The sequence below is a fragment of the Hyperolius riggenbachi genome, chromosome 1, assembly GCF_040937935.1.
Source record: "Hyperolius riggenbachi isolate aHypRig1 chromosome 1, aHypRig1.pri, whole genome shotgun sequence".
Lineage (NCBI taxonomy): Eukaryota > Metazoa > Chordata > Amphibia > Anura > Hyperoliidae > Hyperolius > Hyperolius riggenbachi.
Window position 1 is genome coordinate 174897363 of NC_090646.1, and position 22955 is coordinate 174920317.

The 22955-nt window shown below is 47.4% G+C and overlaps 1 protein-coding gene across 3 annotated transcripts in view; it reads right to left on the reverse strand.

The window, feature by feature from the left end:
* RXFP1 (relaxin family peptide receptor 1) overlaps positions 1-22955 on the reverse strand; it is a 433020-nt gene that overhangs the window by 39986 nt on the left and 370079 nt on the right. For all 3 annotated transcript variants that reach the window (XM_068278866.1, XM_068278867.1, XM_068278868.1), the window contains 3 exons: positions 8636-8707; positions 7501-7572; positions 3028-3099 (listed from right to left, as the gene is read on the reverse strand). In XM_068278866.1, coding sequence (XP_068134967.1) covers positions 3028-3099; positions 7501-7572; positions 8636-8707 — 216 coding nt within the window. The remainder of the gene's footprint in view (positions 1-3027; positions 3100-7500; positions 7573-8635; positions 8708-22955) is intronic.

Below are 22955 nucleotides of genomic sequence, written 5' to 3' on the forward strand. Positions count from 1 at the left end.
CTACTGTTTATGTATCGAAATGAACCCAGTTAGGTACATGCTGAGATCACACTTGCTGGCACAGTGAATACTCTCCCCCATATGCAAAGGAGTCATTTAGGCTCCTATCCAGGTCACTAATTACTTTGACAAGTAAAGTAAAAAATCCACGTTTCTACCGAAACACATGCTTCATGAAAAAATTCCATTGATGACTGCAAATTTCACTGTAGGGTAAATCTAAGTATAATTAAAGATGATCATGCCTAATTTAAATAGGATCATTCCTGTTCAAGGGCCTACACTCAAAATATGCAGTGTGACTGATGACATCCAGCTTGCTAGCTTGCGTGTCTCCTCCTTCTTTACTTACCCTCCTTAGCGGTATGCCCGACACTGTAGTGTCATACCGCTTCCTGGCCCCAGGAGTCCCCCATGCATAATAAATGAGATCCCATGCCTGAAACACCTTTAGCTATCACTAGGTTAGCTAGTACAAGTACCCGGCACCCCCTGATCCCCGCCTATCCCCCCAATCCCCCCGTCAATACATTACCCAGCCTGGATCCAGCGATCGCGCAGCCTCCCAGCACAGCTTCGGTATCTCTATGGGGAGGATCGAGTTTGCGCATGACGTCATGACGTCATGACGTCGGCGACGTCATGTGCGATCCTCTCCATAGTGAAGACCGGAGCTTTGCGGGGAGGCTGCGCCGATCGCTGGATCCAGGCTGGGTAATGTATAAACGGGGGAGCGGCGGGGATCGGGGGTGCCGGGCACTTCTACTAGCTAGCCTAGTGCTAGCTAAAGGTTTTTCAGGTATGAGATCTCATTTATTATACTGGGGGGCACAAACTGCCAAAACCTCCTGAGCGGCGTAACGCTCAGGAGGCTAAAGTGGGATTTTCTAGATTAAAAAAAGAAGCAGACAATAAGGGTTGGTATTCCTTAATTATGACATTGGCATCGCCTCGATCAGGGTTTCTCAAACCTGGCCTCGTGACTCCCCAACAGTGCATTTTTTGCAGGCATCCTCACCTATGCACAGGTGGGGTAATTAGTTTCACAGCTAGGTGGATTCCATGTAGCTGAGACATTAATTACTCCACCTGTGCATAGGTGAGGTTGCCTGCGAAACATGCTTGGGGGGGTCATGAGGACAGGCTTGAGAACCACTGGCCTAGATGTAGGCGTTAGCAGTATTGTTGGAGGTTCACATATGAATGTGTGTTCGGATCAGGAAATAACACGTTTGCATCTGATGGTGAATGCAAATTGTTACTTAGCATGACCTTTAGGGCCCTTTCACACCGGGGCGGTGCTGTATTTTTACCGCACCCCACTGCCGGGGCAATGAAAATCTATGGAGACTTTCTTACTGCCACGGTACGGCGAGAAGGGCGGTAAGTGATGTTTCCGCTGCATCCCTAACGCTAGGACAAAACTATTTAACGTGCGTACTTGCATCACCCTGTGTCTGACCAGAAGTCATGTTACTCTATGGTGATGCAGGGATTTTAAAAATGCTGGTGTCGGCGGGCATGCCCGTAAGCGTATTTTAACAATACACTTCCATGCACTTCCGCCTATCCGAAGCAGGAAGTGAAGGCAAGCGCACGTCACTTCGTGCTTGGCTGGTGGCCAGACAGGGAACACTGCATACTAACGCGGTATTCCCTGAAGGCCTGTCTCTGGCATTGTGATGTTGTGCGGTGGGCGCGACGCACTGCATTGCTGGCACCAGTTTACAGTGTGAAACCGGCCTCAAATAAAATTGACACAGGTTCAGGTGGTCTTAAGTCAGGGTTACACTGTAGTTAATCCAATATCAAAACTGGATATTCAGCTACCATATGTAGCATGTGACACTGCACAAATTTTAGTCCAGGGACACATTTATTTTGCGCATATCAACACAGTATTAGAGTCACATGCAAGCATTGGTTAAAGTGTACCCAAGGTGGATTTAGGGGGGGGGGGGGGGCAAATGGGACACAGAGGCATGTTCCCTTCAAAATGACATGCCTCTGTATCCTCTATGCGCCTCTCTCTGCCCCCCCCCCTCTCTACCCCCACCCAAAATCTACAGACAGCAGCTTGTCGCTTCTTCCCTACCTCTCTGTGCCCCAGCACCACCTCTCCCCCTTCTCCTCCTCTCTGTGCTTGGTGCTGTCGGAGGAGAAGCACTGAGCTAGTCTTCATTGTAATGATCCCACGGTTGCAGCCTTGTTTCTTCCTCTAAAGATTAAAGAGAACCCTAGGTGGGTTTGAAGAATATTATCTGCATACAGAGGCTGGATCTGCCTATACAGCCCAGCCTCTGTTGCTATCCCAAACCCCCCTAAGGTCCCCCTGCACTCTGCAATCCCTCATAAATCACAGCCACGCTGCTGACAAAGCTGGCTGTGTTTGTCAGAGCTGGCTGTGTTTATCTCTATAGTGTCAGTCTGCTGCTCTCCCCGCCTCCTGCAGAACTCCGGTCCCCGCCTGCATCCCTTTCCTCCCTGCTGATTGGAGGGAGCGCTGGGTCCATGTGTTGTGACATGAGTAAGCTCCGTTTTTGGTACCAGCAGTCTCTGGTCCTTAAGGGGCCAAAGACTGCAGGTACTCAAGTGGCACAGACTATAAATTTTGTTATCAATTTTATGCCCATTGAACTTTGTCTAAGCAATAATGCAAAAAATAAAATTGTACCCACTAGATTTATGTATTGAAATTAGAGCTGACATGTGTACAGAAAACTGGTGCTACAACATAATGCAGCAGTTTTGTGAAAATAAACCACCAATCTCACTGTTCCAGTTCCCTCTAGTTCCTTATGCAGAAAATAACTGATAGTACATCATCGCTCAATTCTATAAGGGGATGGAAGAGTGGAGGGACATGTAAACAGCATCAAATTAATAACTACTCTATATGTTTATTAAGCACGTGAAGTCAAGGCTATATACCGGTAGTAAAGAGGCATCAGCACAGTTTAATAAAGCACTCTACGAGTGTAACAAAATCCAGCACGTTCTGAACAGGCTGCTTTGTATTATACTTACAGGGACTTCAGGGTAAGGACGTAATCAAACTGGTCTGCCTGCATCTTCTGCATTGGATTATAGGAAATATTCCTGCATATATTAAACAAAACAAAATCACAGCACATTGCAGTGAAATAAATTTGCATTGACAGAGTTCATAAGTGAGAGCAAATATTATCACACACAGTACTGCGCTACCCTCTTTATTATTCAGAGACCCTGAAAATGGAATATCAAATAAACATCCACACAGCTGCTGCCTTTTGTTATTTTTAGAACTGATGTACTGAATCTATGATGGTGCAGCTGATGTTATGGATGCTGATCGTCTGGTAGCTGTTATTCTTTATAGCTGTGATTTGATAAACTTCCCCCAGGCTACAATATATAACTCATCCTGCAAACCTGGTTTGTTTATTTAAATATTGTTTGTTATTAGATGGCAAGAGCATTATCGTAGTTGGTTAAAGTGACCCTGTTGTTAGAGAGATATGATGGCTGCCATTTTTAACCACTTGCCGATCGCGCACTCATACCGCGCGTTGGCAAAGTGGCAGCTGCAGGACCAGCGACGCAGTTCTGCGTCGCCGGCTGCAGGCTAATTAATCAGGAAGCAGCCGCTCGCGCGAGCGGCTGCTTCCCGTCAATTCACGGTGGGGGGCTCCGTGAATAGCCTGGCTCGCAGGCTAAATGTAAACACAAGCGGAAATAATCCGCTTTGTTTACATTGTACGGCGCTGCTGCGCAGCAGCGCCGTAAGGCAGATCGGCGAGCCCCGGCCAATCAGCGGCCGGGGATCGCCGCCATGTGACAGGGGACAGCCTGTCACTGGCTGCACAGGACGGATAGCGTCCTGTGCAGCGCGGATCACCGGGGGGGAACAGGTAGGAGAGGGAGGGGAGGAATTCCGCAGCGGAGGGGGGCTTTGAGGTGCCCCCCCCCCCCGCAACACCCATCAGGCAGGAGCGATCAGACCCCCCCAGCACATCATCCCTCTAGTGGGGAAAAAAGGGGGGCGATCTGGTCGCTCTGCCTGCACCCTGATCTGTGCTGCGGGCTGCACAGCCCACCCAGCACAGATCAGCTAAAACAGCGCTGGTCCTTAAGGGGGGGTAAAGGGTGGGTCCTCAAGTGGTTAAAGTGGTCTGAAAGTCAGCATTTCTACTTCGCTCTAAAAGATTCCTTATAGCTTTAAAGCTACTATCCCAGAAAAAAATTCTAGCAGAACATCACTGAAATGGTTAAACAAAGCACCTTGTCCTGAGATTCAGTTCCAAATCCCCATCCAAGCTGGAGATAACAGTATCTTTTCTACTTTTTAACTACTTTAGTACCAAGATAATTGAAATCTACGCCCTGTTTTGGTGGTCACCTGGCTGGCAGGGCGTAGATTTCAATTAGCCGCCGCTGCGCGTTTCCGCTGTTTCTGTCGCTCCCACCTATCTCGCCGTGAATCCTGACGTCTCTCGCCACAGCTCACTTGCTCTGCTTGTCTCTATGATGGCAGAGTCCTGTGAGCGGGTCAGGAGCCGATTTCATTGGCTCCTGGCCCTGTCTTTCAATGTAAGCCGCTCCCATTGGCTTACATTTATAGGCAGGTTCAGGAGCCAATGAAAGCGGCTCCTGACCGGCTCACAGGAACTTTGCTGTCATAGAGACGGCAGGGTGGGTAGCCCGGGTTCCTGACTTGCGGTTGCGGCGGGTAAATTCGGCAATTCGTCGTTATCTGTCGGGATTCCGCTGTTTCTGTGCCAGCGGTCTCTGATCCTTAAGGGGGCAGAGACCACTGGTACTTAGTGGTTAAACACAAATGTATCAACACTGGAATGTAAACAAACACTCTCTGAGAAACTGTCTCTGCTTCAGGCACACACACAGTTCAGAATAGCTCATTAGAAGAATTTAATATATAATAAAAAGCAGTTATAATAGAAAAAGAATAAAAGGCAATGGCAGCTTTCAGGGCAAGATAAACTACACTTTGGAAACTTGTAATTTGTATATAGACAATATTACTTGTGCACAAAAGCAAATATGATAACTGTATGAATAATAAAAAGTAGAAAAACACATTTTTATTGAATGTTATGTTTAAGACCACTTTAATTCACTATAAATTCACTATAAAAAATATCAGCTGGCTGGCTTTGCTGTCTTCAGTAGGGTCTGAAACAGGCATGCAATAAAGATTCGTACACATGCCAGACTGTTCTCGACCAAGGCGATGATTGTGGATGTTTTGTTGAAAATGTAGCATGTGTACAGGGGTCCCTGAGGTCTACTGCAGTTGCTTAACCATCTAGCATGCCGTGTCTTTAAGGCACTATTGGCGACTGAGTCCCTTGTTTCCCTCCTAACCCCACCCACCAGAAGATGCTCTATTGTGTGCTGCATGTCATCCCTCCACCCCTTCCCATAGCAAAAATATGTTGTTTAGCCATAGCAGAAGAAGGCATCTATATGGTGCTCAGCTCCTCAACTATTGCCTGAGGGATCAAATCCGGATTAATTTTTGTAAAATAAGCATTGTGTGTGTTACACACCTTTAGTGTGGTCAGAGTAGTGTTGGGCGAACAGTGTTCGCCACTGTTCGGGTTCTGCAGAACATCACCCTGTTCGGGTGATGTTTGAGTTCGGCCGAACACCTGATGGTGTTCGGCCTTTTTAGTTCGGGTTCGCCCGAACTATTCAATGCCCACCGAACAGGGCCGAACAGGGCCCCTGTTCGGCCGAACAGGGCCCTGTTCGCCCGAACATGCTGCAATACGGCCCCCCTATGGGGTCACAGGCATAAGGGGGGAGCATGCCCCGATCGCGGGGGGGGGGGGGTTGGAAATTCCCCCCACCCCCTCCGCTAGCGCTCCCCCCTCTGCCCGCTTCCCCATAAAAAAAGTTTAAGGCAAGTTAAATAGTACCTGGTGGCTGGCACTGGCAGTGGAGTGAGGAGGAGGAGGAGTCCGAGTAGCAGAGTGACGCGTTGAGGCCGGGCAGCGGGCGGTTCAGCGGTAGTACCCTTGTGGTACTTCCGCCCTTTCTCTGACCTCACGTCCTCTACGTGATGACGCATACGAGGGTACGCGTGACGCGTACCCTCGTATGCAGAGGACGTGAGGTCAGAGAAAGGGCGGAAGTACCACAAGGGTACTACCGCTGAACCGCCCGCTGCCCGGCCTCAACGCGTCACTCTGCTATTCGGACTCCTCCTCCTCCTCACTCCACTGCCAGTGCCAGCCACCAGGTACTATTTAACTTGCCTTAAACTTTTTTTATGGGGAAGCGGGCAGAGGGGGGAGCGCTAGCGGAGGGGGTGGGGGGAATTTCCGACCCCCCCGCGATCGGGGGATGCTGCCCCCTTATGCCTGCGACCCCATAGGGCCCCCAAAATGGGCATGTTCGGGGGTCCCATTGACTTCCATTGAGTTCGGCGTTCGGGCCGAACATGCCGAACATCTGGCCCATGTTCGGCCTGTTCGGCCCGAACCCGAACATCCAGGTGTTCGCCCAACACTAGGTCAGAGTACCTGATCCGCATACTCACAGTAGGTCTGTAGTATGGAAGGCAAAGGATCATGAAGACAGCCAGGCAAATAGCATTGTTTCAAAAGAAAGGGATGGGGTGGGGTGGGGTGGGGGGGAAGGCATTGAGCGAGTTCAAGAGTTTGACAGGAGAGGGAAAGAATGTGTTTCTGTGCCTTGAGCTCCTGCTTGAGGTCCTGGTGGAGATGGTCCAGAACCTTCAACCTAGAGCCCTCTGAATAAAAAGTTGCATGGATGGCAAGGATCGTTAGTCATCCTTATTGCACTGGAACCCAGTCTGGAGTTGTAGGTGAGGTCAAGAGGGGGAAGGGAATTGCCAATGATCCTCTCCGCTGATCTAATGACCCTCGGGAGTTTGTATCTGTCGCTACTTTAATTTCCTCCGAAAGTCAGTGGACATTTTTCATGAAAGGAGCATTATTTGCTCATGAATACTGACAGTCACTTACTGTAGGTTGTGCAAATTCAGCTGCTGTTTTTAGAAAACTTGAAGTGAGAAGACCATGGAAGCTGTCGCTTTTAAAGACAGGCATCTGTCTTGCTTTTAACTTCAGTACTTGTCGCACATCTGTAGCAATCATGTAGTCAGAGCAGTCAGAAAACTCTGCTATAGTAAATCTCTTATGTTTTTTTGTGTTATACTAGGTACAAACAATACAATTTTCTGATAGATTTATTGTCAGATCGATTATTTCCAACAGGTCCGATTTGATTTCTGATTGATTTTCTGATCGATTTTCCATAGAAGTGAATGGAAAAATCAATCGGACCTGCCGGATATTTTCGATCTAAGAGTAAATTTGTCAGAAAATTGTATTGTGTTTACCCAGCATCAGCCTTATTCTGCACTCCTTACTATGCAGCAGACATGATTAATGGCCCTTGTATTGATCATTTGAGATGAATATCATTCAAACAAGAACTTGAGAAAAAAATGACTGAATGAAAACTTACAACTGTGACAGTTCCTTCAAGTCCTTCAGTAATGATGGAGACATTTCTTCAATTCTGTTGTTTGCCAAGTCACTGCAAAAGCAAACATTTCCTTACACTCCTCATCTGCTTATTGCATGGATAAACAATATGAGAAAACATCCTATACTATTTAAGAAATTAATCCTTTAAATCCAGTGCTGTGAAAATGACAGCTAGAATTGGAATATGGTGTGGCAGCACAGATGCTTTTCTTTACAAATGAGGTCTATTATTCAAGGATGGAAGGTAGGAAAACAAGATATTGTAAAAATGACAATGGCTAATGGAAAATGTACCATGATACAAATCTTTCAGTGAGCTAGTCTCTGGAAATATTTTCAGATGTAAGTTTAAAGGATACCTGAAGTGACATATGACAATGTGATGAGATAAACATACGTACACGTATTAGTCCTACTAAAAAATTGTATGGAGTCCTTTCCTATTTCCCTGTACAGCAAGACTTAAAAATGTGTGCTGCTATGCAAATGAAGCAGTGAAACAGAAGAAGAACAAGTAAATAGAAGGCAAAACCCTCTCATCTGGCTGAAGAAACAATGCTGATCAAGTTTAAGTGCTGAAAAGGGTCATAAGTTTTGTTTGTTTTGCAACTAAATGAAGCAATTTTTGCATCAAACTGTCATTGCTGCTTTTTAGAATTCAGTCTTACAAAAATCACATCTTAAATTGAAAATAACAATATGAGACTCTCTTTTATGTTACTCATATTGTATTTACCATAAGCACTATACCTTCAATTAATCATCCCATAAGTTTATTTTCAGGTCAGGTTTGCTCTAACCACTTCCTGCAAAATGGACATTTATAAATATCCTATTTGTGCACCTTTTGTGTAAATAGGACATTTATAAAAGCCCTGCTATTCCAATAAAGAGCATGTACGCATGTGTTGTAAGTGTGCCTACACACTCATGTGCATTTGAGCCCTTCAGTCCATAGCATGAAGTAGTTAAGTTTAATGTGGACCCCTCTGGTCCAGGGGCCCTGGGGCTGTTGCAACCTCAGCATCCCCAATTGCTATGTCATTGCATGCTACAATCTACAGTAACTCCCATTTATATGAATACATGAAAATGACACATACTATACTTACAGTTCATCCAGCCGCGAGAGGTACGAAAAGGTGTTGTCACTAATTGTGCTGATCCTGTTCTTCCGCAGAACCCTGCAAAATACAGGTTATAATTGGAGCCATTCCAGCACACTAATAATAGGTACAATTGTTTTATGTTCAAACTACACTATTGACACTACACTTCAATAGCATTAACCTTTATAACTGGATTATAAAACGCTTTGAAACACATTTTTTTATACTTATGATGCTGATTTTGTCAGTTTGTGTATTTTTGCAATTGCACAACAGAAGAGATCTGGATAATATTCCGAGCATGGACGCTGCAGATAACAATTTAACTTACACATTATTATCATCATCTCTGGAAATTATTACCATTAATTTTATTACAGACTTTGTTATCTAAACTGGTTTAAAGCTGAAAATACACCTAAAAGATTTGTAATTCATTCTAGTCAGTGCAGTAATTAGAGATGGCCCGAACGGTTCGCCGGCGAACGGTTCCCGGCGAACTTCCGGGGTTCCGGAGAAACGCAAACTTTTCCGGAAGTTCGATTCGCCCCCATAGTACATCATTAGGGTCAACTTTGACCCTCTACATCACAGTCAGCAGGCACATTGTAGCCAATCAGGCTACACTCCCTCCTGGAGGCCCCCCCCCCTTATAAAATGCAGGCAGAGGCATTGCATTCACTTGTGTGCCTGCAGTAATTAGAGAAGGGAGAGCTGCTGCAGACTCTCATAGGGAAACACACATTTTTTGTGTGTGGCCCACTTGCATTTTATTTATATACAGCACTGTCAGTCAGTTGCAGCTGGCCTTTGGCCCCTTAAGTCCTACTGTGCCACTGCCAAGCCCAGCACATTGAGTGGCTACCTGTCTGTGTGACAGGCAGCTGCACATTTGTAATCTCAATCACTGCACCTGTTCACTGTTTAGTCCACCTACCTACCTAACTACCTACGTGAACGCACGCATTGTTAATACCACCAGTCATTGCACCTGTTCACGGTACGTGTGTGTGTGTGACAGGTGCACATTTGTAATACCCAGCAGCACTGCATTTACCTACCTAACTGTTGTTCAGTGCACCCACCTACCCACGTGAGCGCACGCAGTGTGATATTTAATACCACCAGTCACTGTACCTGTTCACGGTACGTGTGTGTGACAGGTGCACATTTGTAATACCTATCACTGCATATACCTATCTGTTGTTCAGTAGACCCACCTATCTACGTGAGTGCATGCAGTGTGCTATTTAATACCACCAGTCACTGTACGTGTGTGTGACAGGTGCACATTTGTAATACCCATCACTGTGTGACTGCACATTGTATTAGTCAAGTCAGTGCATACCTTTCACTTCATCCCCCCCGATATGGACAAAACAGGTAGAGGCAGGGGCAGAGGAAGACCCAGAGGAAGGCCACCTGGCAAGTCTGTTCGAGGTCGTGCTGATGTGATTTCGTGCGGCCCTGGACCAAAGTACAATGCTCAGAAGAAGGCACGTCCCATCAACTCCCAAGATTGTCAGGATATGGTTGACTATTTAACACAGAACACCTCATCTTCCGCAGCCAGCAGCGCTACTACTAGCACCACATCCTTTCCATTTGACAATTCGCAGGAGTTATTTGGCGGGGAATTAACTGATTCACAGCAACTACTGTTACAACAAGATGAAGGCGCTAAGCTACACCACCTCGTATGTCTGAGTTAGGCGACACTATGGATGTAAGGTGTGAGGAGGATGATGATGAAGTACCTGCTGTTGGTGCAGTTTTTGAGGTGTCTGAGGCAAGCGAAGCTGGGCAGGATGATTATGATGATATGGATGTCACGTGGGATCCTAAGAGACAAGATGACCAAGGGGACAGTTCAGAGGGGGAGTTAGAGAGGAGTAGGTGGAGACGAGTTCCTGAAAGAAGCAGGGGGAGCTCGTCATCAGAAACAGCTGGTGGCAGTGTCTGGCGCCATGTATCGCCACCTATGGACAGCCAGCCAACATGCCCTTCAACGTCAGTTGCTGATGCGACCATAGTGCCATCACCCCAGGGGGGCTCAGCGGTTTGGAATTTTTTTAGTGTGTCTGCCTTAGATCAGAGCAATGCCATCTGTTCTCTCTGCCTCCAAAAATTGAGCTGTGGAAAGGCCAACTCCCACGTAGGGACAACTGCCTTACGAAGGCACATGCAGAAAAGGCACAAACTGCAATGGGAAGAGCACCAGAGGAAAAGCAGCAAACAAAAGAAAAGCCACCCTCCTTCTCCTCTTCCTCCTTCAGGTGCAGCATCTTCAGCCGCTTTCTCCCTTGCACCTTCACAATCACAGCCACCCTCCTCCACTCCGCCTCTCACCTTGAGCAGTTTCTGCTCCTCTGCCCACAGCAGCAGTCAGGTGTCCATGAGGGAAATCTTTGAGCGGAAGAAGCCAATTTCTGCCAGTCACCCCCTTGCCCAGCGTCTGACAGCTGGCTTAGCGGAACTGTTAGCTCACCAGCTGTTACCATACCAGCTGGTGGACTCTGAGGGGTTCCTTAAATGTGTGGCCATTGGGATACCGCAATGGAAGATACAGGCCGCAATTATTTCTCTAAAAGGGCGATACCCAAACTGTACCATGAAGTTGAGAGGCAAGTATTGTCATCTCTGGCACACAGCGTTGGGTCAAGGGTCCATCTGACCACGGATGCCTGGTCTCCCAAGCACGGTCAGGGCAGGTACATTACTTATACAGCCCATTGGGTCAACCTGGTGACCGCTGACAAGCAGGGAGTACGTGGCTGTGCAGCGGACCTACTTGTGACACCTCCATGGCTTGCAGGCAGGCCTGCTGCCACCTCCTCTCCTCCTGCTACATACTCTTCGCTGTTGTCCTCCTCCTCCTACTTGGCTGAGTGGCAGTGCAACTCTACTGGTGCTGCAATCTCCTCACCAGCTACACAGCCCCAGCTCCCCAGGGCCTATGCTGCATGCCAGGTACGACGGTGTCACGCCATCTTAGACATGTCTTGCCTCAAAGCGGAGAGTCACACTGGAGCAGCTCTCCTGGCTGCTCTGAACAAACAGGTGGATCAGTGGCTGACCCCGCACCAACTGGAGATCGGCAACGTGGTGTGTGACAACGGCAGCAATCTCATTTCGGCTTTGAATTTGGGAAAGTTTACACATGTACCTTGCATGGCACATGTGCTCAATCTAGTAATTCAGAGATTTGTGTCTAAGTACCCAGGCTTACAGGATGTCCTAAAGCAGTCCAGGAAGGTGTGTGGGCATTTCAGGCGGTCTTACACGGCCATGGCACACATTGCCGATATTTAGCGGAGAAACAACTTGCTGGTAGAGTTGGGCCGAACGGTTCGCCTGCGAACGGTTCCATGCGAACTTCAGTGGTTCGCGTTCGCGTCCCGCAGGCGAACCTTTGCGGAAGTTCGGTTCTCCCCATAATGCACATGGAGGGTCAACTTTGACCCTCTACATCACAGTCAGCAGGCCCAGTGTAGCCAATTAGGCTACACTAGCCCCTGGAGCCCCACCCCCCCTTATATAAGGCAGGCAGCGGCGGCCATTACGGCCACTCGTGTGCCTGCATTAGTCAGAGTAGGGCGAGCTGCTGCAGACTGTCTCTCAGGGAAAGATTAGTTAGGCTTAGCTTGTTCCTGTCTGGCTGCATACCTGTTCTGTGAACCCACCACTGCATACCTGTGCTGTGAACCCACCACTGCATACCTGTGCTGTGAACCCACCACTGCATACCTGTTCTGTTCAGTGGACCCGCCACTGCATACTTGTTCTGTTTAGTGAACCGCCACTGTATACCTGTTCTGTTTAGTGAACCCGCCACTGCATACCTGTTCTGTTCAGTGGACCCGCCACTGCATACCTGTTCTGTTTAGTGAACCGCCACTGTATACCTGTTCTGTTTAGTGAACCCGCCACTGCATACCTGTTCTGTTCAGTGGACCCGCCACTGCATACCTGTTCTGTGAACCCACCACTGTATACCTGTTCTGTTCAGTGAACCCACCGCATCAGTGCGCATACCTGTGCAGTTAAGTGAACCCGCCACTGCATACCTGTTCTGCGTCAAATCCAGATTTTTCCCGGGGACTTTTGGCATGTATCCCACTCCGCCATCCCCCCCTCCAGGTGTTAGACCCCTTGAAACATCTTTTCCATCACTTTTGTGGCCAGCATAATTATTTTTTTTTTTCAAAGTTCGCATCCCCATTGAAGTCTATTGCGGTTCGCGAACTTTAACGCGAACCGAACCTTTCGCGAAAGTTCGCGAACCCGGTTCGCGAACCGAAAATCGGAGGTTCGGCCCAACTCTACTTGCTGGTGAGACGCTTGATTTGCGATAGCCCGACTCGCTGGAATTCGACACTCCTGATGTTCGACCGCCACAACAGGAGAAAGCCGTCAAACAGTATCTCTATAACTACAGTCAAAGGACACAGTCTGGTGAGATGAGGATGTTCTGGCCGAAGTACTGGACACTCATGCGAAATGCCTGCAGGCTCATGCAGCCTTTTGAGGAGGTGACAAACCTGGTGAGTCGCAGTGAAGGCGCCATCAGTGACTTGATCCTATATGCCTTCTTCCTGGAGCGTGGCGTGCGTAGAGTGGTGGATCAAGCTGTGGAGTAGCGTGAACAGGAACAGGAACGGGAGGAAGAGTTGGTGGATCAATTCTCAGCAGAAGCAGATGATTCCTCAACACCTGTGGCAACACAGAGGGGGGAGGAGGAGGAGGAGGAAGAGTAGTTTTAGGAAGAGGAGTCAGATGATGAGGAAGGTGTTGTTTGGAGGAGGATGAGGCGGAAGAACAACCGCAGCAGGTGTCACAGGGGGCTTGTGCTGCTCAATTTTCCCGTGGTATTGTTCGTGGCTAGGGGGAGGAGGAGAACTTAGCAGACATCACTGAGGAAGAGAAAGAGGAGATGGAAAGTACGTCTGCATCCAACTTTGTGCAGATGGCGTCTTTCATGCTGTCCAGCCTGTTGAGGGACCCCCGTATAAAAAACTCAAGGGGAATGAGCTGTACTGGGTGGCCACGCTACTAGACCCTCGGTATAGGCACAAAGTGGCTGAGATGTTTCCAAATCACCAGAAGGCAGAAAGGATGCAGCACTTACAGAACAAGCTGGCAACTATGCTTTACAATGTGTTTAAGGGTGATGCCACAGCACAACGCAATAAAAGTACCACTGCGAGTAATCCTTCTCTCATGTCCACGCAGGCAAGGACAGGACGCTCCAGCGATCTCATGGTGATGTCGGACATGCGGACATTCTTTAGTCCAACGCTTCGCCTTAGCGCTTCCGGATCCACCCTCTACCAACCCCTGCACCGGCAGGTAGCCGACTACCTGGCCTTAAGTGTGGATGTTGACACTGTGAGCACCGATGAACCCTTGGACTACTGGGTGCGCAGGCTTAACCTGTGGGCCTGGCCAGAGCTGTCCCAATTTGCCATCCAACTTCTGTCTTGCCCTGCCTCAAGCGTCCTGTCAGAAAGGACCTTCAGCGCAGCTGGAGGCATTGTCACTGAGAAGAGAAGTCGCCTTAGTCAAAAAAGTGTTCAGTACCTCACCTTTATCAAAATGAATGAGGCATAGATCCCGGAGGGCTACTGCCCGCCTGAAGACTAAGTCAGTCCTCGCACACAGCATCTCTGCCTGCATGCCGTGTGACTGCCTGCCCCATGACTAAGTCGGTCCCCACACAGCATCTCTGCCTGCAGGCCGCTTGACTGCCTTCTCTGCCACAACCAACAGGGTCCAGGACTCCAGGCGGAATCCTGAATTTTTAAGGCCGCTGCGCCGCTATAATTTTTCTGGTGCGTGTACATGCCTGCCTAATTTTTCTGGCTGCAACAACAAAACAAAAGGCATGTACATGTGTCAATTCCTCTTCGTGATCATTACCTTGCCGCGGTGAAGGGGCTTGCGTATAACAATGAAGCAATGACCGCTGGCTATATGAGTATCTCGGGGAGGGGGGGGGGGCAGGGGTGGCACACCAAAGATAATAAGGTCTTTGCTTTATTGTGGACAGACCAAATTCGATCAGCTGGACAATCACTGTTGTTCTGTTATTGAGCTACCTCAGCCTGGCGACCATATGGGCTTGAAAACCGCTATTGCCTACACTCTCGCCATGGTGCGCACCAGCATGGCCGTCACAACACTAACAGCTCTGTGCAGTGCGTTACACAGTGAGTTTGGTGTGTCAGTGTGAAGCAGTACTCTAATTACACTCCCTGATTGATGTATACACATGCAAGATGTTTTAAAGCACATTAGGCCTCCAATTTAGCATGCAATGTGATTTCTGCCCTTAAAACGCTGCTTTGCGTCAAATCCAGATTTTTCCCCAGGACTTTTGGCGTCTATCCCACTCATCCATGCAAAAACTCACATGCTAGACCCCTTGAAATATCTTTTCCTTCACTTCTGTGGCCAGCAGAAATGTTTCTAGTTTTCAAAGTTCGCCTCCCCATTGAAGTCTATTGCGGTTCGCGAAAGTTCGCTAACGTTTGCGGAGGTTCGCGAACCTAAAATCAGAGGTTCGGGCCATCTCTAGCAGTAATTCCAACAGTGCAGTAAGACAAACCAGTCAGCATAAACACCTTTGTGGTCTTCCCCTTCTCCCATCCACAGACAGGCTGGTCAAAGCCAATCATAAAGCTCACTGAAGGCCCTACTCCAGCTTACTGACTGGTCAGTGCAGGTCAGCAGTACATTAGTACTGTTTGTTACATTCATTTTGTTTGTTTTGCAACTAAATAAAGCATTTTTTGCATCAAACTGTTATTGCTGCTTTTTAGAATTCAGTCTTACAAAAATCACATCTTAAATTGAACATAACAATATGAGACTCTGTGTTATGTTACTCATATTGTATTTACTATACGTACTATACATTCATCAAGCTGCACTGGTCAATGCAGGTCAGTAGTACACAGATGAGCTCATCATTCTTAGATTTTACTGATATACAATTTTTAATACATTTTCAAAATAACAAGAACAGTATCCAAAACAAACTTGCACATTAGGATACAAAGTTGTGCATAAACAGTCGTCGTTAAACCGATCAAACATGCATAGTTTGGTATGATAAATGCTAGCAATACCTAAATAGTACAAAAAATACAGTGATCCTAGATCCATTTATTATTCAATTGACTCTGGTTGTTATAGGATATGTTTGGTCATAGCTGTTACACCCTACCAAATGGAGGGGTATAAATTAATCAGCTCTGCTGCAACACTAATCCACTACCCCACCTGAGCATGTTTGTGGTTTTATGCAAAACATGTACTGTTAGTGGGTCCTGAGGATAGGGATGGGGAACTGTGTAGTACAGGACACACTACTAGACTCAGCGGTATTAAGGGTCGGTCAGTTAGAGTGACCAGGTTAACCCTTTCAAGTCTGGCTGTGCAAATCTGGCTAAAATGGCTTACCATAAGACATGCTCACGCAGAAATGCATCTGCTTTCGCATGCCAAACTTTGCAGGGTCAAAAACCAATACCGCGAAGCGGTTGCCCTGCGGGAATTAGTTCATTCTTTATAGCACTATCCAGGAGCCCCACGGAGCGCAGACGAATTCTGTTCTATGCAGTGCCCCAAGTCGATGCGCAGTAGCAGAACGCAATGGACGTTAAGGTAAGTGCCTGGTTTTAAAAAATTTTGGGAGGTGGGTGCGGATGGCCCCCCCGGCACTGGCCACGCTTGGGGGGGGGTCGTCTGCTTCGCCCAGCCTCCACCTCCGGGGTGCCGCTGTGGTCCCTAGGCAGTGAGAGAGCCTGGGGCCCCGCAGCCCCCCCCCCCCCGGTTGTATGGGGGCATTGGGAAGCCTCCCCGTGGCGCTCCTGGATAGTGCTATAAAGCATGAATTAATTCCCGCAGGGCAACCGCTTCGCGGTATTGGTTTTTGACCCTGCAAAGTTTGGCATGCGAAAGCAGATGCATTTCTGCGTGAGCATGTCTCATGGTAAGCCATTTTAGCCAGATTTGCACAGCTAGACTTGAAAGGGTTAAGCTTGATGTTGAGCACGCATACATTTTCTTCTGATTAAGCTATTTGCAATTCTGTCCTTTGGAGGCAGGTGGTGGACGGCTTGCTCCAGTAGTGGGCTGTCTGTGCCTGTCCTCCCCCCCTTCTGGAGAGATGTGTGTGAGCCAGCCCTGAGCTTCACAGCTCGGGGTGACCCATGCATCACTCCTGTTCTATGCAGTGCCCCAAGTCGATGCGCAGTAGCAGAACGCAATGGACGTTAAGGTAAGTGCCTGGTTTTAAAAAATTTTGGGAGGTGGGTGCGGATGGCCCCCCCCGGCGCTGGCCACGCTTGGGGGGGTCGTCTGCTTCGCCCAGCCTCCACCTCCGGGGTGCCGCTGTGGTCCCTAGGCAGTGAGAGAGCCTGGGGCCCCGCAGCCCCCTCCCCCCCCCGGTTGTATGGGGGCATTGGGAAGCCTCCCCATAGCGCTCCTGGATAGTGCTATAAAGCATGAGCTAATTCCCGCAGGGCAACCGCTTCGCGGTATTGGTTTTTGACCCTGCAACGTTTGGCATGCGAAAGCAGATGCATTTCTGCGTGAGCATGTCTCATGGTAAGCCATTTTAGCCAGATTTGCACAGCCAGACTTGAAAGGGTTAAGCTTGATGTTGAGCACGCATACATTTTCTTCTGATTAACCAGGTTAAAATGAGACAAAAATATATTTAGCCACAAGATCATTTAATAAGGGGAAGAGGGTGAAGCCGTGCCTCTGTATTTGTATGTCCCACCAAGACTGAGGGACTTGGAAAGCAGTTACTTTTAATCCAGCCCCCCCAACTCAAAAGTGCCCCCCCCTCCCAATCATGACATGCTTGACTTCAGTCTTTGGATGCAAAACTTAGCTAATGGTGCTCATACATGGAACAATTTTTTCATTTTTTTCAATTAGAAAAAAAATCAAAAAAATCGCATAGCTGTTTTCAAGGTATCATATATAAACGATCGATTTGTCAGAAAATACTGAAAAAATTATCAAATCAAGATTTTTCCAACATGTCCGATCGGATTTTCATCGAAAAAACTGGATAATTCTTTTTAATCAAAAGAAAAGATTTTTTTCAACATTCATTCGATTCGATTTTCATTTTGGTCAAATAAACAGGAAAATTGAATGTTTTTTTAATTGTACTGTGTCATAAGGCTGCTATCAAGACATTATTAGGTACTGCACTGCTACTGACTGTATGCAAAAGTAATTAATCCTTTTTTTAAATGATGACATCATTGTATTAGAATAGGACAAGAATAGAGCACCATTTTCTTTCTTTTTCCCCCACTAGATTAAAGATTACATATGAAGTAATAATAATGATGAATAACACACTTAATGGTCATAGCTGATTGTTGCCAGTATAGGCCAATTGCACTCTTCTTATGCTTTAGTTTTCACCAATATCCCACATGGGAAAAGAAGATAAAAACCTTTGCATAATACAGCTGCACTAATCTAATAAGGCTTTGCATTGATTGCTTTTCCTCTATAGATATTCATGTAAGATACAAAACAACATGCTGTGGCTTTAAATGTCCTGTGCCCAGCTGTAGATTGCTCGAGTGCTGAAACACAGCGCCTGTGAAATAGGATAGGCTGGTAAGAAGATTGGCTTAGGCTGTCAGGTATGGTAATGAATACACTTATCCTCCAAATAGGAAGAATATGCAAAATAACGATTTATGTAGAGTCTTGGGGAAAGATTATTTCTTAAGTGTTCCTTCACAAGAAAAATCCAAAGCTAAGAATCTCCTTACTGTTCTGTTCATAGAAATAGTACGCTTTTCAAAATAGAATGTGCTGATTATACACTTTGGCTATTGATACTTTAACTAATTGTATGTCTCTGCATTCTTTGCAAAATAGTTTTGCAGTGTAGCACTATGCAATATAAGGGAACTGCCTAAATTATCCTTTCAGTATATTCACTTAATTTACCCTTATACTACAAAGAAATGTTAAGATTGGATGAAAAAAAAATTGTACCATGTATGGGCACCATAGGACTGAACAATATCTACAATCATACCCAGTGCTGCCTGCAGCAGAACTCATATCCAGTTAAAGGACACCTGACCCAAAGCAATACTGCCTAAGGTAAGCATAAAGGAATGTTCATCCTGGATCCAGAAACTTGACTTAAAAAAAAAAAATTTCAGATGGGAAGAGGTAATGTAGGCTTGCAGCGATGTTCTCTCCTTTTAGCTTCCAATTACCTCCTCATAAGGGGAGAAAATGGGGCAGGGAGGGGAGGGAAGTGAGCAGAACAACAAGGAGAGGAACAGACAATGCACAGAGGTGAGATATGTGGACCATGCATGAACATAACTCTGTGCTTACCTTAGGTAGCTTTGCCTCAGGTCAAATAACATGGAAGTGACATTTTCAACACATCCCAAATGCAAGGACAGATCTACATTACCACGCGGTTCTGTAGCCACCTGTGGCGACATGCGGTGGATCGGAAGTCGTGTAAGTCTATGGTGATGCCCAGAAGTACATTTTTACTTCCGTATTTTTGAAACAGGACGTGTGCGCAATCAAGCGTCACTTCCTGTTTAGCTGTCAGCCAGAAGGGAATTAACCTGTATTAATGCAGTAATCCCTGAAGCCATTAGTATGAAACTGGCCTAAGGCCTTAAAGGACAATAAAAACATATTGATTGTCAGTCAGAAGTGAATATTGGCTTGTGTGTACCAGGCCCCAGTCTAATTTATTTTAAGTCTAATTTATTTTATTTTTTATGGATTTGGCCTATGCAAAAATGCAATAATATTATTTTTTGTTAATGCATTTACAGCATAACAAGCTTAGAGCTACATCTTTGGTCCAACCAGATTTTACTCCCCATAGGTTTGTTTCTCATCTGTATTCATCTTCAATATACATGTTTAACTTAGATCCATATACAGTACCTATAGAGAAAGATGTGTCCAGACAATCCTAGCTATACAGAAGGAAGCGCATCCAGACTAATTGTGCCTAATAGAAAAGGGTTATGTATCCAGAAACTCTTGCCTTTGCAGGGGTCACACTTGTCTTTCAGTTTCTACACTTTTCAGAAAACTGAAAGACAAATGTGACCTCTACCTTACAACAGCTAATGTAATTTATAGAGAAAACTGACAAATTGCACAAGATGTCAGTTTTTTTTCTGCGTGCGAAATCTACATTCAAGTGTGACCTAGCTCATTGATTAACATGAGTTCTCAGTTGAAAACAGTTTTTCTGTGCAGAAAACGCGCACGAAGGCCGACAAGTGTGACCCCTGCCTAAAGGACAGGTCCGAAGAGAAAAAAAAAAGATCTTCTTACCTGGGGCTTCCTCCAACCCCTGGCAGCCTATCTGTCCTTCCCCGCAGCTTCGATGTCCCAGGGTCCCCCCCATCCCCCCCTTCTGCACCTGCACAAGCACGTGGCCGTGCCGCTCGCGATCATACTTACGTGGCCTGCAGTGTCCTGCACAGGTGCAGAAGTACCTCGTCTGCACAGAATGCTCCCGGCCACGGGAGCATGACTGCGTGCCGCGCAGCCACACGCTCATGCAGGCACAGAAGATGCCGACCTGTCGTGGACGGCAACTGCAACAGAGGGGACACCGGAGCTGCGGCAAGGGACAGATAGGCTGCCAGGGGCTGGAGGTAGCCCCAGGTAAGTAGATCTTGATTTTTTTTCTCCTCAGATGTGTCCTTTAAGGCTGTCTTCCCACTTTAGCTGAGAATGGATATTTTTTGTCTGTTTTCCGCTCATCGCAAAACTTACAGTGAACAGATTCTATTTTATAAATAGGAGCCATTCACACTTTTTAGCCTGCAACAAATCTGTTGGATCCATAGCAGTAAGTGGACCACACTTCTGTACCATCTGTAATAATCCCAGAATGGTGGATGCGTTCACCATAAAGCCTATGGTTGCAATGCATCTTCCCAGGCTCCAGCCAGACCACAGCAGACTATCAGAGCGGACACCATATAGTGTCCGCTCCTGCTGTCCACATGTGATCCAGCGGCAGATGGGAACCGAGCCTTAGCGAAAGGAGGTGCGTCTAGACACTCTTGCCTACAGACAAAGGAGATAAATCCACACACTCTTGCCTACAAAGGAGAAGAATCCACACACTCTTCGTCTGTGGAAATAGGTGACACATCTATATACTCCCACCTGTAGAGATAGGAGATTTGCCTAGACACCTTTGCCTGTATAAAAATGACATGCATGCAGACACTCTCGCCTATTGACAAAAGAAGTGTATCTAGATACTCCAGCCTGTAGAGATGAAGATGCGTCCGAACAATCCTAACTGTAGAGATGGAGATGCGTCCAAACACTGCTGCCTGTAGAGATGCGTCCAGACACTGGTGCCTGTAGAGATGGAGATGCATCCAGACACTCCTACCTGTACAGATAGGAGATGCATCCAGACACTCCTGCCTGTAGAGATAGAAGATGTGTCCAGACACTCCCACCTGTAGCGATAGAAGGTGTGTCCAGATTCTCCCACCTGTAGACATAGTAGATGCGTCCAGACATTTCTGTCTGTAGAGAAAGGACATGGGTCCAGACACTCCTGCCTGTAGAGATAGGAAATGTGTCCAGAGACTCCTTCCTGTAGAGATAGGAGACGCGCCCAGACAATCCTGCCTATAAAGATAGATGTGTCCAGACGTTCCTGCCTATAGAGATAGAAGATTCGTCCAGATATTCCTGCCTGTAAAGAGAGACAGATAGGAGATGCATACAGACATTCCTGCCTGTAAAGAAAGAACATGCATCCAGACGCTCTTGTTTATTGACAAATGAGATGTATTATTATTTTTTTTTAATTATTATTATTTTAGTATTTATATAGCACCCACATCTTCCGCGGCACTGTACAGAGTATATTGTCTTGTTACTTAACCTCCTTGCCGGTTATCCCGAGCTCAGCTCGGGGTAACCTGCGCAGGAGGATATCTCAGGCCCCGCTGGGCCGATTTGCATAATTTTTCTTTTGTTACAAGCAGCTAGCACTTTGCTAGCTGCTTGTAACTTCCGATCGCCGCTGCTCGCCGCCGATCCGCCGCGATCCGCCGCGCCGAGTCGCTCCCCCCCGCCCCAGAGCCCTGCGCTGCCTGGCCAATCAGTGCCAGGCAGCGTTGAGGGGCGGATCGGGATTCCCTATGACGTCCCGACGTCCATGACGTCGGTGACGTCATCCCGCCCCGTCGCCATGGCGACCGGGGAAGCCCTGCAGGAAATCCCGTTCTCAACGGGATTCCCTGCATACTCTGATCGCCGAAGGCGATCGGAGTGGGTGGGGGGATGCCGCCGCTTAGCGGCTATCATGTAGCGAGCCCTTGGCTCGCTACATGATTTAAAGAAAAAAAAAAAGAAAAAAATGTGCGGCGCTGCCTCCTTGCCGGATTTTTTAGACCGGCAAGGAGGTTAACTGTCCCTCCAAGGGGCTCACACTCTAATCCCTACCATAGTCATACAGTATGTCTATGTATGTATTGTGTAGTGTATGTATCATAGTCTAGGGCCAATTTAAGGAGAATCCAATTAACTTATCTGTATGTTTTTGGGATGTGGGAGATAACCGGAGTACCCGGAGGAAACCTATGCAGACACATGGAGAACATACAAACTCCTTGCAGATGTTGACCTGGCTGGGCTTTGAACCGGGGACCCAGCATTGCAAGGCGAGAGCACTAACCCCTACGCCACCATGCTGCCCATATCCAGATGTTCCTGCCTGTAGAGATAGGAGATGCATCCCGACACTGCTGCCTGTAGAGACAGGAGATGCGTCCCGACACTGCTGCCTGTAGAGATACGAGCTGTGTTCAGACACTCCTGCCTGTAGAGACAGGAGCTGTGTCCAGACATTCCTGCCTGTAGAGATAGGAACTGTGTCCAGACATTTCTGCCTGTAGAGATAGGAGCTGTGTCCAGACATTCCTGCCTGTAGAGATAGGAGCTGTGTCCAGACATCCCTGCCTGTAGAGATAGGAGCTGTGTCCAGACATTCCTGCCTGTAGAGATAGGAGCTGTGTCCAGACATTCCTGCCTGTAGAGATAGGAGCTGTGTCCAGACATTCCTGCTTGTAGACTAGAGACAGGAGCTGTCAGTGGCGTTCCTACTGTAGTGCGCAGGGGGGCGGGGCGCACCGGGTGACAGACACCCAGGGGGGTGTCGCCACGACCCCCCACAGCACAGAGCAGGAGGGGGAAGCAACGCTAGAAGGAGGGGCAGTGGGGGCAGTGGTGGGGAGGGGGGAAAAATCCC